We start from the raw sequence: 17,850 nt of genomic DNA, 5'->3' as shown, positions 1-17,850 counted from the left end.
AGTTGTTACAAGCTCAGTCAATCAAATGCAAGACCTCCTCATTTTATTTTGATCATTGTCACAATCATCTAAGATCTTGATGATGTATGCTTGTATGCAAAATTTGATGACAATCAGATCATAAATAAGGCTACCATAATGGTAGCAAGCAATTGTTGATGGTCAATGATACACAATACATACAGACCATACCATAAACTCACTCTGTCATATGACCAGGTAAATAAAACTAATAGTGATTTTTCTTTCTAATGACTTGAATTACAAGGTTCAATTACTTGTGATGATTGTTTAAATTCAGGTAAGTAGTGCAATTATAGACAGACATAATATGATGGCATAATGCAGTATTGAAAAAGGAATACATTTACCGGTGACATAAGGATGCTACTCTTTATTTTTATTTGAATAGGCTGATCAAGTGTTGAGGACATCCCTAAAAATGCCTTACAAAGATATAATATAACAATTAAGTGATGTTACTTATATATGGATATAGGTTTACTGTAGTACATTTATTTCTAAATTAGTTGACACATGCACATACCATTTCTCATCCTCTAATTAGTATTCCATAAAAACTGGGATAATTCATATCCTATTTAAAATGCCAAACACATCTAGCAACTTCCATCCTTTGGTCTACCAGCATGAGGCAATTAAATTCTTGATTACAACAAAACAGAGTCACAATGTCAGCCATTGCTAATCTACAATTACCATATATATATTATCTATCAACTACATTATATTTTCTTCTTAAAAATAAAATGTTTCAGTAAATTATGTTTCTCCTAGAATACTTACCCAATCACATTAGGAATACAATTGCTACTACCTGCCAAATCCTGCCCTCCCAAAGATGAAAATTTGTCTTTTCAGTCTACAGTGTATAGGCAAAGGGCAAAAACTCTTGCCCATTACATCCCCTTGCTGTGTACAGGTGGTGCTAGGTTTAAGTTGATCAGAGCATTGTGTAATGGGAGTGTATTAAAGTAATATGATCATGTAAGTACTCTAGTAGAAACATAATTTACTGAAAAATTTGCTTTCTCCTTCGATTACATTTCCCAGATTACATTAAGATTAGAAGAATAGGTAATATGCAGAGGGAATACTGAGAATACCTCAGATAACCTCCAAGGGAAGAAGATTGGATTCCTCATATGAAGGTTAATCCATTCTCCCAACTTGTGAGCATGATAACTGGAGGTGATGTGGTTAAGTGTGGGAAGACGAAATAATGAGATCTTCATACCACATAATGATTCTTGGCAAATTCAGGAAAAGTTGCAGAGGGTGCCAATCCAGAGGTTGTGCTGTCAATGGGTCTGGTAGCCACTTGTGTAACTGAGACTGGGTCTACCAGATCCAGGGTTTGTTGCAGTGGAGACAAGTCTCATAAATAAAACTTGAGAAGTTGACTGTGCATGCCAACCAATTATCTCTGAAAGAGATATGACCATCAAGGCAAAGCTCATAGAGATTGCTCTTGTCTCATGAGCAGAGATCTTCATGAGGCAACTCTGTTCTAGTGATATGTCAGAGTATGCCATTTGTATTACCCATTTCAAACACAATTAGAGGGCTTGAGGGGTAATGTCCCCTTTCACAGGTTTACCTGGGAAAAAGAGGTGTCTTTGAGCTCCACAAAAGAATTCAGTTATCTTTGAATAAAGCCTAAGCACACACACCAGATCCTGTTTGAAAGATCCTTGGGCTGTGTCAATACAGGAGAGAAGTTGTATGATGATTGTTTGATTGCCCAGTGATGGTAACCAATTCCTGGTGATGAAATTAGGTTGCATCTTGTGGACCACTGAACCATTTGATCGAAACTAAAGGTTGGCTGGGTCAACAGACAGGGTATGTAATTCACTGATGCTGCATGCCAAAATAAACACTATCAGGAAACAGGTTTTATATGAAAGGAGCTTCAGCAAGGTCCTGGATAAATGCTTGAATTTTTTTAATTCAGCCAAGTCAGAATCCAGAAAAGATTCCATATAGGAAAACAATGAGAGTGATTTAGATCAAAGCAAGTCCGAGTTGGACAAGAAAAGTCTTTGCTATGATCAAGATCCTCCCTGCCATGATGATAGAATGTGCCCTTCATAGCAATTGGAGACAACTTTTCTCCTCAAACAGCCCAAGAAAAAAGTCAGCTAATTGTGGGACAGAGGCACTCAAGGGATGATGTCTTATACTTTGCACCAGTCCCTGAAAACATTGCATTCTTGCAATTCTTTCTTCAACTGAATGGTTAAATAAGTCTCACAGGATGACAGCTAAGCCCACAGAAGAAGACAGTCTGGGCAAGGATGGAACACATGGGTCCGAAGCATTTTGAGAAGATTCAGCCTGGCTGGGATCTTCCTGGGTAGAGATAATTCATCCAGAATTTGTCCTAGTAGAGAGGGGCAAGCCAACTCATTTGCACTTTTGGCCCCTCAATTTCTGTATAATCTTTGGCACTAAGATCGTTGGTGGGGTGGGTAGGCAAAGGGACATAGTCCAACCCAATCAAGCAATAGAGTGTCTACAGACTATGTCTCAGGACCCAATGCTGGGAAATAAAGATGGCCATTGGATGCCCCCATAGCTGGCAAATCTGATGAAATACCAACATTCTGTATAGAGAATGTTCCTTCCTTGATAGAAGTGGCCAAGACACTAATTCTGCTAGGGATATGTCTGATCTGGATGTTGATGTTATGTTGTGTACACCAATTCAGAATGCCATGACCAGAATGTAGAATTGGGGTGATTTCGTACCACCCTGTCTGAGGAGGTATGTCACCACAGTTGTGTGATATGATGAGCACCATCTTGTTACGTTATGTTTTCTGGATCCCACTCATCATTGAGAATGCTGAAGTCTGGTAACAGATGGGTTCCCCAACCATAAGTACTTGTGTCTGTACACATCTATGTGTGGCTTTTCAAGAGGTATTTCTGTTATGAGCCAACCATGATTGTGCCACTGCTCCAGGAATGATATTATCTCATTCATTATGCTGATCCTATAATGAAGCGGCATTGAAGACAGGTGCCCTTGGTCATCTGCAAAGGGCACATGATGCAGTGACCCAGTTGAGATAAGATCTACTGTTGCATGAAACAGTCTGAGGAGTTTCAGAAACTCCCTGGTTTTGAACAATTTTGTGTTGGAAAAGGATTTTATGATTATATTGATTCAGACCACTCCAAAGGTGGGGAAGATGTACCAGGATGAGGTGGGTAAGAAAATCCATATCCAGATGGACTGAACTAATGGATGGACAAAGATGGGACTTCCTAACTGATCCATAAACCTAGATGATTTGAAAGGAAAATGAGATCATTCTCTCTTTTGACTAGAATGGAACTGACAATATGTTTCTGGAGGATGTTGTCCAAATATGCTGCCATGGAAGTAGATGAAGTCATACATAACAAGAATATGATACAATGGCATAGTTTTGTAAACTTTAGGTATATGGACTTGTCTTCAAGCTGGGAGAGAGCATAAAACAGATAACATATAAAATTTTCTTGGTATGTTGTTGCTGTTGTAGGGTTTAAAGCCATTTTTCAGCACATGATAGGCTATACATGGTGGCCAGTATCAATGGTGGAGGAAGAACCCAGGAAATCCCCGGAAAGAACCACCGACCCTCGAGAAGCTATTGGCAAGCTTTCTCACATACCCACATTGGACGAATCCGAGACTCAAACCTACGCAGACAGAGGTGAGATGGCAGTGATCCGTAATGGAGAGCGCTTTAGACCACTCGGCCACTCGAGGCCCCTTCTTGGTATGTAAATGCAGGAATCTCCATAAAGATGGATAGCTGGTAATGTGAGATTGAACTGTTAGATTGAGAAAGATGGCAAATTCATTATAACAGATGAAGAGGGACACTGTTCTTGCCATCTGCATCCTCAATGCCATTAGCCATCCAGACCAGAAAAGGCTTGAAGGAGAACTCTTCAAGATTGTTGATTCCGAGCAACCTCCGCCAGCCATTTTTCGATGAGCATCCATATCTCCTGTTACAAGTATGTCGTTTACTGAGTCTGACGGTACTTCTAAAAACTCTTTCAAAGTTTCTTAGACCAATTTATTTAAAAAAAGGATTTTAAAGTTTCATTTCTTCATGGAAAGCAAGTGTTGATACCATATATATATATATATATATATATATGGTAAAGATGTTTATTACAATCTTGGATACAACATTTTATCTGTTAGAACATTTGAATTTAATTTCTCCAGCCAAGTTCATAATTACTATGTATTCCAAAGGCTTAGTATAATATTCTTATTTTACAATGTTTAATTGGTTATAGCATTTGATTTGTGTGGTCTGCCTGAGAAAATTATCTAAGTTATTATGCTTTTATCACCTGATGTGCTGAAGCCAAATATGGGGCTTTTAAATAACAAAGACATAACAACAAAGGTGGCAGGTAACAAAAGTGTGATAAACATAATTCATAATCAATAAAAAACAAAGGTGCCAAGTAATAAAGGCATAATAATGACACCTCGTTCATCATTGGTACCTTATCATCACAGATTGCTGACTCACTGCAATTAAAGCATGAAAAGAAATGCTTTTGTTTTGTACTTTTTGACTAAATAATTCAGAAATATCCTTTAGCTATTGCTTGAAGTAAATCTCCATTGTGTTCACTTCAAATTCTGGCTGTTGTGAAAATAGCTGAAAATTCACATTTCAGAAAATAATAAAGGGAATAGAAATGGCCTTCATGAAAAGACATATCTGCTGTGTTTGCGGTGCCACCTCAATGACTGGAATTCTATGGTGTAATCATGAAAAAGAATTAATGCAGCTTTTTCTGGAGAGAAGAGCCAAGTTAGTAAATGGTAATGAATATGTGGTAATCCTGAGGTGAAGGAGGGTCTTCTAACTTGGTGTAATGAAAAATAAAATACCAGTAAATAGGCCTGTCCTTCAACAGAAAGCTAAAAAAATCACTTTACCAAGAGGAACAAAGTTTCAACACAGATAAAAGTTGCACTGACAGAATGAAACAAAGACATAATATCATGCACAGAGAGCAGTGGGTGTTGAAAGTGCAGGGGTTTATGAAACTACTGTGTCTGATTAGAAAACAAAACCTCTAACAGAACTATTTAAATCATATGACCTGAAAAAAACATGTTTAACACAGATAAAACAGAACTATTTTTAAAATGCATATCAACATGGACAAGTAAATAAACATTATGAAAAAAAATTATGAATTTGGATATACAATGTTTGTTATAATATTCTAAAAATCTCCTTATCCTGTGGAACATTATAAACAATTTTATTGTATATATATTTTAAAACTCCATTTATCAGATGTCTGAGCTCATATGTTATGTCGATTTAAGGAAATGGCAGCAAAGTGGCTTTCCACAAGGGCAAAATGAGGCAGCTGATCCAGGCTGGACTGGGTGGGTATTGAACCTACAACCCTTGGATTAAGAGTCCAATGTTCTATCAACTGTGTTATTGCAGCTTCCCAGATCCATAATCAATATATTTATGTGAATCATCCTCTGGTCCTTAATCAGTATAGTTATGTGAATCGTCCCCTGGTCCTTAATCAGTATAGTTATGTGAATCGTCCCCTGGTCCCTAATCAGTAGTTATGTGAATCATCCCCTGGTCCTTAATCAGTATAGTTATGTGAATTGTCCCCTGGTCCCTAATCAGTATAGTTATGTGAATCAACCCCTGGTCCTTAATCAGTATTATAGTTATGTGAATCATCCCCTGGTCCCTAATCAGTATAGTTATGTGAATCATCCCCTGGTCCCTAATCAGTATAGTTATGTGAATCATCCCCTGGTCCTTAATCAGTATAGTTATGTGAATTGTCCCCTGGTTCCTAATCAGTATAGTTATGTGAATCATCCCCTGGTCCTTAATCAGTATAGTTATGTGAATCATCCCCTGGTCCCTAATCAGTAGTTATGTGAATCATCCCCTCATCTTTAATCAGTATAGTTATGTGAATTGTCCCCTGGTCCCTAATCAGTATAGTTATGTGAATCATCCCCTGGTCCTTAATCAGTATAGTTATGTGAATCATCCCCTGGTCCTTAATCAGTATAGTTATGTGAATCATCCCCTCGTCCTTAATCAGTAGTTATGTGAATTGTCCCCTGGTCCTTAATCAGTATAGTTATGTGAATCATCCCCTGGTCCTTAATCAGTATAGTTATGTGAATTGTCCCCTGGTCCTTAATCAGTATAGTTATGTGAATTGTCCCCTGGTCCTTAATCAGTATAGTTATGTGAATTGTCCCCCTGGTCCTTAATCAGTATAGTTATGTGAATCATTCCCTGGTCCCTAATCAGTATAGTTATGTGAATTGTCCCCTGGTCCTTAATCAGTATAGTTATGTGAATCATCCCCTCATCCTTAATCAGTAGTTATGTGAATTGTCCCCTGGTCCTTAATCAGTATAGTTATGTGAATCATCCCCTCATCCTTAATCAGTAGTTATGTGAATTGTCCCCTGGTCCTTAATCAGTATAGTTATGTGAATCATCCCCTGGTCCTTAATCAGTATAGTAATGTGAATTGTCCCCTGGTCCTTAATCAGTATAGTTATGTGAATTGTCCCCATGTTCATAATCAGTATAGTTAGGTGAATTGTCCCCATGTCCTTATTCAGTATAGTTATGTGAATCATCCGTTGGTCCTTAATCAGTATAGTTATGTGAATTGTCCCCTGGTCCTTAATCAGTATAGTTATGTGAATTGTCCCCTTGTCCTTAATCAGTATAGTTATGTGAATTGTCCCCTGGTCTTTAATCAGTATAGTTATGTGAATTGTCCCCTGGTCCTTAATCAGTATTGTTATGTGAATTGTCCCCATGTTCATAATCAGTATAGTTATGTGAATTGTCCCAATGTTCATAATCAATATATTGATGTGAATTGTCCCCACGTTCATAATCAATATATTGATGTGAATTGTCCCCATGTTCATAATCAATATATTGATGTGAATTGTCCCCACGTTCATAATCAATATATTGATGTGAATTGTCCCCATGTTCATAATCAATATATTGATGTGAATTGTCCTTTTTAGAACTTTCAGAACTATCAGCAGTATACAGTACTACTGTCTACAGAAAGACTGCTAAAATTATTGGCAAACCTGACCTTCACTTATTTTGGAAAGTCATTTTCCAACAGTGAGCATGGTGACCCTGAGAAAGGGAATGAAGTTGTAGTAGCTTAAGTATGCTTGGCACGGGCTGCCAGATTTTACGTTAATTTGGGCACTGTATCTGACTTTTAACCCCACTGATTCAGTGCCTGTACCTTTTGACATTAAACTTTTTTTTCATAGAGTTTCCAGAATAGGATTTTCTTCATAACCTGACTTTTATAATAAATTTCAGCACTGATATTCCCAGTGTATACTAATCTTGGCAGAAGAAGTTTGAATCCCTTCAAGACAATAATTTTGTCACCAGTTTTGCAATTTGTGAGTCTGTGCCATCTCTTGATAATAGAACATAATCTGAAATCCTAGAATCTGAAAATGCTTACAATTTACATTTTGTAAGCATTTTCAACTATGTAAAAACAGATTCATAAGAAGCTTACAACAAATTGTTTTCTTACCTGGAATAAGTTTTCTCTGGAAGCTCTAAGGTAACTCTAGTCCAGATGGGATGACTGTCAGGGGTATAGATGCTGGAATGATGGTACATGTTTGGCCTACAGTCCATACGCATATTGTGATCTGGGAGACATAGTGGCTGTACCAGTTCCCACCTTTCACTATTTGGGACATTGTTAAACTCTAGTCTGACGGGTGCGACTGGCACACAGGCATTGTAGTGCTGGCGGCACCCTACAGCTATCTGTTATATATAAAAAGTATCAGCAATCAAAATCATTCACTTATTTCCAGGTCAGCATGATTAAAATATTTACTCCAATTTTAAATGTACAGCGCTAAAACCTGTCTTGAAAGAACCTACCCTCCTATGTCAACAAAACATGGCTGCTAAAGAGAAGTCATTTCTCAAAAAAAGTCACCATGTATGTAACAAAATCATGCATTAAGAAACTGATCAATGAAAGGTGATCTTCTAAAAGTCAGGTTTAATGTAAAAAAGGTAAAGCCTAAAGAATATTCAATACAGGTGTATAAAGGTAAAGCCTAAAGAATATTCAGTACAGGTGTATAAAGGTAAAGCCTAAAGAATATTCAGTACAGGTGTATAAAGGTAAAGCCTAAAGAATATTCAGTACAGGTGTATAAAGGTAAAGCCTAAATAATATTCAGCACAGGTGTATAAAGATAAAGCCTATAGAATATTCAGCACAGATGTATAAAGGTAAAGCCTAAAGAATATTCAGTACAGGTGTATAAAGGTAAAGCCTAAATAATATTCAGTACAGGTGTATAAAGGTAAAGCCCAAAGAATATTCAGCACAGGTGTATAAAGGTAAAGCCTAAAGAATATTCAGCACAGGTGTATAAAGGTAAAGCCTAAAGAATATTCAGTACAGGTGTATAAAGGTAAAGCCTAAAGAATATTCAGTACAGGTGTATAAAGGTAAAGCCTAAATAATATTCAGCACAGGTGTATAAAGGTAAAGCCTAAAGAATATTCAGCACAGATGTATAAAGGTAAAGCCCAAAGAATATTCAGCATAGGTGTATAAAGGTAAAGCCTAAATAATATTCAGTACAGGTGTATAAAGGTAAAGCCTAAAGAATATTCAGTACAGGTGTATAAAGGTAAAGCCTAAATAATATTCAGCACAGGTGTATAAAGGTAAAGCCTAAAGAATATTCAGCACAGATGTATAAAGGTAAAGCCCAAAGAATATTCAGCACAGGTGTATAAAGGTAAAGCCTAAATAATATTCAGCACAGGTGTATAAAGGTAAAGCCTAAAGAATATTCAGCACAGGTGTATAAAGGTAAAGCCTAAAGAATGTTCAGTACAGGTGTATAAAGGTAAAGCCTAAAGAATATTCATTATAGGTGTATAAAGGTAAAGCCTAAAGAATATTCAGTACAGGTGTATAAAGGTAAAGCCTCAAGAATATTCAGTACAAGTGTCAAACTTTAAGAATATTCAGTACAGATGTATAAAGGTAAAACCTACAGAATATTCAGTACAGGTGTATAAAGGTAAAACCTACAGAATATTCAGTATAGGTGTATAAAGGTAAAGCCTAAAGAATATTCAGTACAGGTTTATAAAGGCAAAACCTACAGAATATTCAGTACAGGTTATGCTCAGTTTACACCACAGATGTGTTCCTGAGGTCATGGCATAAATCTAATATTGGTGTAAATTGTAAGTAATTTTTCCCACAGGATACTTGTAAATTACAGAAGTTCTTGGGCAAACTATAGCTCAAAGTTTTTAAATAATGATTATTTATGCATAATTTTCTTGGTGAGCAATGATATGTTTATACATGCACGGATGTGAGCTGCACATGAGTCACATCACATGGTGCCAGCAATGGCATCAACATGAGCACAGTGGTGCAGTGTTATTTCTTCGTTTAATTTATTAATGGCATTAAATGAAAGCATGTAAATTGAATTGGCATGTAATGAGTGTCACTAAGTTTGAAGAATATTATTTGTAGCTTACTGTATAGCAGTTACACATGGTGAAACTTGAATGGTATTGGTGGAAAGTCAAACAGTGCTAATATTGTGCACTGATAATTTTACATTAACATTTATGGGCATATAGCACTCACCAAAATTTCAGGTAGTGTAGAGTTAAGATTCATTCCATATGTTCCTATGAGCAACACATTAGATATGGTACAGCAGTTTTTGTGCTGCAGAAATATGTACACGATTTACCATTTTTTCTTTTTTTTTCTTTTTACACCAGACAGTTAAATTATTTTTATGCTTGTGTGTTTGGAAGTGGCCATATTGCTACACAAGAAACCTAAATTATTTGTATGTTATTAATCTGTTGGAAAGTAACCATATTGTTACACATATTAGCTACTGGTAAATGATTTTCTGTTAATCTGTTGGGAAAGTGCTTAAGGTTGTAACTTTACACAAAAAAAATAGACAAAATATTTACAGGACTAGCAATTTAAAGAAAAGAAAAAAGCACATCAGCAGTCTTACACGTGTCTGGAAGTGTTGGGTGTATTTACCTTAAACTGAATAATATAACCAGTTTGTACTATCATCTGTTTGGTTATAAACTGTCGTGGACCTTTGCCCTCCTCCCAGTGCATGACAGTATCATCTTTAAGGCAGAACTGAGTTTCAATTTGGCCAAAAGGATGGAACTCCCATGGTTGGTCGCTGATCATTTGTGTCTCATTGAAGCCAATCTGGTATTGGCTGGGGTTGATTTCATGTCCCCCTGACATATGAGAATTGGAAATCATTCAATGTTAAAGTCTTCAAATTTAAAGTTTAGAAATTCAAAATCCATCTTAATTAGGTTTGGTGATGCAAAGTAGCTGAGAGCAGAACAGTTTGAAATTGATATGCTTTCCTTAACTAAAATACATCACAGTAAGAATTCTATATGCTATAATACAACTGTAATGTGCTGCAATCCAAATATTGGAAAATATTTCTATATGCAATCAAAAATGCTAAGGATTTCACACTATGACTACACTGCTGACACAAAAATAAGTATACAAAATATCTTATTCATTCAGTAGTATTTTAAATTCATTCTTTCAAGATTTTAATTGACAATATATAAATAAAGCATTAACTGACATCTTTAAAAATGTAAGGATTCTACTCTTTTGACAAATTTTTTCATTATTTTTAATTTTTTTAAAAGCACATAAATCACGTGTACTTTAAATATCATAAGAACCTAATAATGCATTTGAAATTTCAGCATAAGAAGTTTGAAGTTGTTATATCCAAATGTCATTTTTTATGACAGTCTGTGATTAGTCCAAAACTAAGATTTAAATAATTACCATTAAGGGTGATCAGAGTCTGCCTAAAACTGGTGAACATGAAAAGTAAAATGCTTTTACCAATATAGACATTGTCCAAAGCCCACTGAGGCTGGTTCGTATCTGAGAGAGGCTGCCACCACCTGATGCGAGTACTGGCAGTTCTTGCATCCTGGGGAAGGAAGATGTAGTCATGTTTTGGGGACTCGTGGTAACTTGTGTGGTCCAGGGTGTGGAGACTGTGCCAGGTAATACCTAAATTAAATCCAACAAATAGATATTGGCTGCTCTATGAAATACTCATTTATTATTAAATTAATTCATATTAAATCAAGCAATTAGTTGAATAATTGATGTCTTGTAACCCATGGCAAGTAAAAGACTGAACTTGTATGCAATCATTAAGTTTTGTAATTTTATTTTAAAAAATAAGCCCCATTTTAAGTTTCTATATAATTAAATGAGAAAATGAGTTCAACATGAACTGTCAGAATACAGCATAGCCCACCTGTACACCAATATCAACAAATAACATTTGACCAGGACCAAATTAATCCAGTGTTGAAGGAAATTATAGCTTGTTAGGCATTACACATTTTTGTCATAATACAGATTTATCATCGTAACAACTGAACTGATTGCCAGCCATATGGGACACAGTTGAATAGACATTCAAGAAATAAATTGCAGCAAATATTGCAAGTGAAAATGGCCATATATAAAAACATTACCTATTCAGGGATTTACATGACTGAAACTGATGACATATCACTCCTGTGGAGTCACTGACCTGAACAAAAAATGGCACTAAAGCATAAAATGTAGGTCACAGTAACCTATTCTTTGCTGGATGGTGTATCAATCTGTATTATAACAAACACAACTCACTAACTTCATTGGAAATATATACAGAGAACATTAAGATCATTAAGAGACCCAAACAATTAATCTCATGTAATTAATGAGAACTTAATGACTACAGTACTGTTAAAAAATGACAATCTACTGACTCATCTAATTGATTATACTTTGATGAAGTCTCACAATTTGTGATTTAAAAGAACTGATGAAAATCTCCCAATTTAAAGTTGAACATCATCTGATTAATATTATATAAACACAAAATGATTTAATTTTAAATGTACCATAATGCATCCACACAAAATTACATATGTAACAGTGCTATTATTTATATTAGTTTCCTGTGATCCTGCAGTCTCAATGTATATACTATTTATCTTAGTATCCTGCAGTCCAGTAGATTCAATTTTTATGTTACTTATATCAGTGTCCTTTGATCCTGCAGTCTCAATGTATATACTACTTATCTTAATATCATGCAGTCCAGCAGTCTCAATTTTTATGTTACTTATATCAGTTTCTTGTGATCATAGTGTCTCAATGTATATACTACGAATATTAATATCATGGATTCCGTAAGTCTCAATTTTTATGTTACTTATATCAGTTTCCTGTGATCCTGCACCCTCAATGTATATACTGCTTATCTTAGTTTCCTGTAGTCCAGCAGTCTCAATTTTTATGCCACTTATTTTAGTATCCTGTGGACCTGCATTCTCAATGTAATATTTCTCATGTTTCTATCCTGTGGACCTACATTCTCAATGTAATATTTCTTATGTTTGTATCCTGTGGACCTACATTCTCATTCTCAATGTAATATTTCTTACATTAGTATCCTGTGGACCTACATTTTCAATGTAATATTTCTAATGTTAGTATCCTGTGGACTACATTCTCAATGTAATATTTCTAATGTTAGTATCCTGTGGACTACATTCTCAATGTAATATTTCTTATGTTAGTATCCTGTGGACCTGCATTCTCAGTGTAATATTTTCTATGTTTGTATCCTGTAGTCCAGCAGTCTCCATTTTTATGTTATTTATGTTAGTATCCTGTGGACCTGCATTCTCAGTGTAATATTTTCTATGTTTGTATCCTGTAGTCCAGCAGTCTCCATTTTTATGTTATTTATGTTAGTATCCTGTAGTCCAGCAGTCTCCATTTTTATGTTATTTATGTTAGTATCCTGTGGACCTGCATTCTCAGTGTAATATTTTCTATGTTTGTATCCTGTAGTCCAGCAGTCTCCATTTTTATGTTATTTATGTTAGTATCCTGTAGTCCAGCAGTCTCCATTTTTATGTTATTTATGTTAGTATCCTGTAGTCCAGCAGTCTCCATTTTTATGTTATTTATGTTAGTATCCTGTAGTCCAGCAGTCTCCATTTTTATGTTATTTATGTTTGTATCCTGTAGTCCAGCAGTCTCCATTTTTATGTTATTTATGTTAGTATCCTTTAGTCCAGCAGTCTCCATTTTTATGTTATTTATGTTAGTATCCTGTAGTCCAGCAGTCTCCATTTTTATGTTATTTATGTTAGTATCCTTTAGTCCAGCAGTCTCCAGTTTTATGTTATTTATGTTAGTATCCTGTAGTCCAGCAGTCTCCATTTTATGTTATTTATGTTAGTATCCTGTAGTCCAGCAGTCTCCATTTTTATGTTATTTATGTTAGTATCCTTTAGTCCAGCAGTCTCCATTTTTATGTTATTTATGTTAGTATCCTTTAGTCCAGCAGTCTCCAGTTTTATGTTATTTATGTTAGTATCCTGTAGTCCAGCAGTCTCCATTTTTATGTTATTTATGTTAGTATCCTGTAGTCCAGCAGTCTCCATTTTTATGTTATTTATGTTAGTATCCTGTAGTCCTACATTCTCAGTGTATATACTACATATGCTACTCAACCTAATATTTTATGTGGAAATCTCAAAGTATCAAAAGACACCTCAGTATGGCTTGTTAGAGATATGAAGCAAGTTTGCTTTAACATACCTTAAATGTTGCAAAATTATATTCCAGATACAAAAACATTTACAAACAGACAGACAGACAAACAAAGATATTAATAGCTATATCCCTCCCATATACAATAAAACAATAATGAACGTGGAGGATTTTAAGTATCAAAGGGAAACTCAATGTAACTTGCTTGATAGCATTGCAGAAAAATTAAAATGTGTATGCATAGACACACAGACAGTTGGACATAATGTCAACTATATTTATCCATTTGTTACATACCTGGGGGATAAAAGAAAACAAAAATTTGAGTGAAACAATGTGACAAAAAATGTCATACTTTCATGAACTTTAATATCTTTTAAATGAAATGATTCTAAAACATTAATGCACTTTTGAGTCATCAAGTCATACCTAAGTATTGGCATGCAGTGATGTATACCTCCATTAGTAGAGTACTGTAGAATGATATCTTGTTCCCTAGATGTGGGCACAATGCAGCCAGGTTGTTTTCCACTTCCTCCCAGACTTGCATGATACTGGATAAACCTGTCAACAAATGTATCACAATCTTAATTCAACAAGCACATAATTTCTTGTCATTTAATTTCTTGTCATTTAATTTCATAAATCATTTAAACTGAAGTTCGAAGCCATCACAAAAATAACACAAATTCTGCCAATCAGGATGCACACAGAATTAAAATTCTTCACTGTCATCTTATTATCCCCTGACATGACCAAATATGACTACCCGCCCTTAATCAGTGTAGATGAATATGTTACCTTTTACCCCAACACCCTCCTTTCCTTGTGAGGAGCATCCAGAATCCTTTGTGGTTGTCTAACAAGCCTCCTAAAATATCACATTAAATATGACCTCTCTCTCCCTCAATCAGTGGAGGTGGGTTCCAGGTTACAAAGAAAATAGTGATTGACAGACAAATGACTGGATGGACATGACATATCACAATATATCTGAAAAAATGCTGATATGAAAATAACTACTATTTATATGTGCTGATAAGTCTGGTCCAAAAAGCATGAACTGAATTTGTTAGGAGCAATTAGCAGAACAAGATGCACAGACCCTGATCAGCTGGTGCATTAGGCAATTGCACATCAGGGTCTATTGTATTTGCTGTTGGACCTAACTTATAAGCAAGTATATAGAGTAAATCAGATCAAAATTTGTCAAGTGCTAAAAGTTATACTATTACTGATACCTAGGATTAACTGCCAATAATCCGCCACATATCCAAATAGATTTGCATGCAAAGTCTGAAAAACGTATAATAGTGTCATAAATAATGTAATTACTTTATTTTAACATTATTAAATTGATGTAAGTTAGAATCAGTAAGAAATGTAGTAATGCAGGCCCACATGCAAGTACTTGCAAGCATCTTCCTCTATAAGCACAGTAAACAGTAGAGGCAGTAGGCCACATTGACCCACTTTTAATACAGTAGACAGTACCCCTGTTATGCATGCAAATATAAAATTTAGTGACAGCACTGGCAGGAACATGGGTCTGTAGGCCCTAAGAATAATTTTAGCAGTGTCACTGGAAAACAGGTAACAGTAGCCTAGTTTGGATACTGTTGTGCGTAGTGACATATGTATGACAACAAGTTTCCCAAAACATTCCAGCAGTCAACCATATCAAACAAGCAAAAATTTACATTAAGTGACATGGCCAGACTTATTAACTTCTTAATTTCCATGATACTAGGTCTTGGGTAAACAAACATGTTGAAAAAAAAACACAATCTTTAGTCTCCAAATTGTCTTATTATTTTCATAATGAAACCTTCAATACAGCTATGGAGTCTTTGTAAACTCTGCAGGTATTTCATATTTGACTAGTACATCAAAAACACTATCAAAGATTTTCTTACTTGGCATCCCTAAGGTCCATGTCTGTGGTGACTATCTGCCTGATACCAGGACCGTTCATCACCATGGCAGTTCCCTCCACCAAGGGGGTACATGGTGCCTGTATCTCTCCACCCTGAACTAACTGCCATTTGGACTTGTCAATCCCAGGCTCATCAAAGGTGTCCTTCAATTCTCTCTGAATTACATAGTCATAACATATTTATAGAGAATCCTAAGGTCTTAATACTTAGGGTAAAAATTTCTAATACCGTTTACACTCACTTTATAAATCATGTTCGACTGCACACTGTATAGCTCCAGATCTACTGTATCCTAATGCACCAGCAGATCTGGGTCTATGTGGCATGTTAGGAGTAATCAGTAGAACAAACAACACATTATGCAACAGCAGATCTGCCTCTATGTTGTTTGCAGTCAGACCTGACTTAATATAGGGTGCTTTTGAAAGATTTATAACTTGTTTACCTTTTATTTTTCAGGAGAACATATTTACTTTTATTTGGAAATGTTTTTCTTCCTGAAGGGTTAAAAAGATTTTAATCTTTATACGCCACTCCCTCAATAACTCACACCCTGATAACTTGCGAACCCGCTTATAATGTGGGGTCAGGCGTGGATCCCATTTTTTATAACTAGAAAAAACAGAAAATATTAGTTCTATTTGTTGAACTTGTAGAAAATTGAGATGAAAATTGGTAAATGAAACTCTGATGTATTGCTTGTTTTATTGTTGAAAATGGTAGATAGGACCTGGAAATTTTAATCAATATTATTAAATTTTCAACTTTTAGCAAGAAGTCATATTTATACAGCAACATGTAATGACATTTTAAAAAAATATCAGCAATGGAAATATCACTTACTCCTGCTGGAGGCATTACTTTAATAAATAAAAATCAATTAAATAATTTTTCATCAAGCAAAATTTGTGTTTTAGTTCTGTCTTTTAGTTTGGTTTAAATGTAATCATCATCAATGCAATCTGCAATCTTGTATTCAAATGTAAAATGCATAAACCATTGAACAGTAACAGCTATGTCCACAAGTGTTTTGCTGAGAACTTAATTAAGTGCTAATTGTTTTGATATCAGACTTACAGAAGTGTTTGTTATATGGCTGCACTGAACTGAAAGCTGACTTCCTTTGTATTGTCAAGTTAATTGTGTCTTTTGTATTAAATAAAAAAGGCTGAATAAAAGAAAAGTTAAAAGGCATGCAAATCCTACACATGTAAGATCTAGCAACCCTGGTCATAAATTGGTTGAACCCATTCCAATTGATCAATCGAACACAGTTATAAATATTACTGTGTACTTAATATAATTAAACTACCTACTCATTTATAAATGATAGTAAGGCAACCAAGCAAAACGAATACTTTACTAAATAAAGAGCTTTGTTTCACAGATAGGATCATCATGGAGAAGCAAGTTTCAGAACATTCCTAAATTGTCACTGAGATATCATCAATGATGAGAAGTATCACTAATATTTTGCAATTAAATCATGGCATCAATATTTCACTAATTGAGCAATACAAAAATTTTGTTTTGATGTAGACGATTGTTTCACGAAACGTTGTGTTGCTATTTTTACGAAAAAATTGTGACTAGTTTTTGGAAAAAGGAATATTGTTTCATGGTGTATCAGCAGTTAGCCTGGTCCCCAGTTCATATACTTTCTGCTTTGTACTTTGTAGCCATATGTGAAGCAAGAAACCAGACTAATCAATAACAATAAAAAGCAGTGATGTAATACACAAATGTTCTTGCATACACATGGATGTTGTTTAAAACCAGTTGGAATAATGTTAATGATCTTTCAGATGTTGGGTATCTTAAAATAATTTATACAGAGTAACAAACAACTTCATTAGAAAAAGCGCTTTTTGACAAGTATTCTTGACTCAATTATAAAACAAGTTACCAGCCATTAAACAGTACATTTACCAACCCACTCTGTGGTTTTCTCGATGTCTAGCGGGGATGGGGTCACTTATATTGTGGAGGTTCCTCGGTAACTTGCACCCTTGCTTATAGTGTGGTCTATGTTTTTGGACCCTGTTGTGCACAAGTTATTTAGGGAGAGGTGTACTTTTAATCTTATTTTCACTCAGCAATATATAGGAAGCATTGCGGTGATGTGCTGTTAAACCCAATACAT

At 35.2% G+C, this 17,850-nt stretch overlaps 1 protein-coding gene across 1 annotated transcript in view; it reads right to left on the bottom strand.

Moving 5' to 3' along the window:
* LOC149787874 (reelin-like) overlaps positions 1–17,850 on the bottom strand; it is a 198,977-nt gene that overhangs the window by 21,768 nt on the left and 159,359 nt on the right. The window contains exons 50-54 of the mRNA XM_089974111.1: positions 15,687–15,862; positions 14,228–14,334; positions 11,041–11,214; positions 10,183–10,397; positions 7,648–7,889 (exon numbers count right to left, since the gene is read on the bottom strand). Of these exons, the coding sequence (XP_089830237.1) occupies positions 7,648–7,889; positions 10,183–10,397; positions 11,041–11,214; positions 14,228–14,334; positions 15,687–15,862 (914 nt within the window). The remainder of the gene's footprint in view (positions 1–7,647; positions 7,890–10,182; positions 10,398–11,040; positions 11,215–14,227; positions 14,335–15,686; positions 15,863–17,850) is intronic.

The sequence above is a fragment of the Sinohyriopsis cumingii genome, chromosome 11 (assembly GCF_028554795.1).
Source record: "Sinohyriopsis cumingii isolate HCF-2022 chromosome 11, ASM2855479v2, whole genome shotgun sequence".
NCBI lineage: Eukaryota > Metazoa > Mollusca > Bivalvia > Unionida > Unionidae > Sinohyriopsis > Sinohyriopsis cumingii.
Note: the sequence above shows the minus strand (reverse complement) of the source record. Positions and strands in the feature narration are given on the sequence as shown.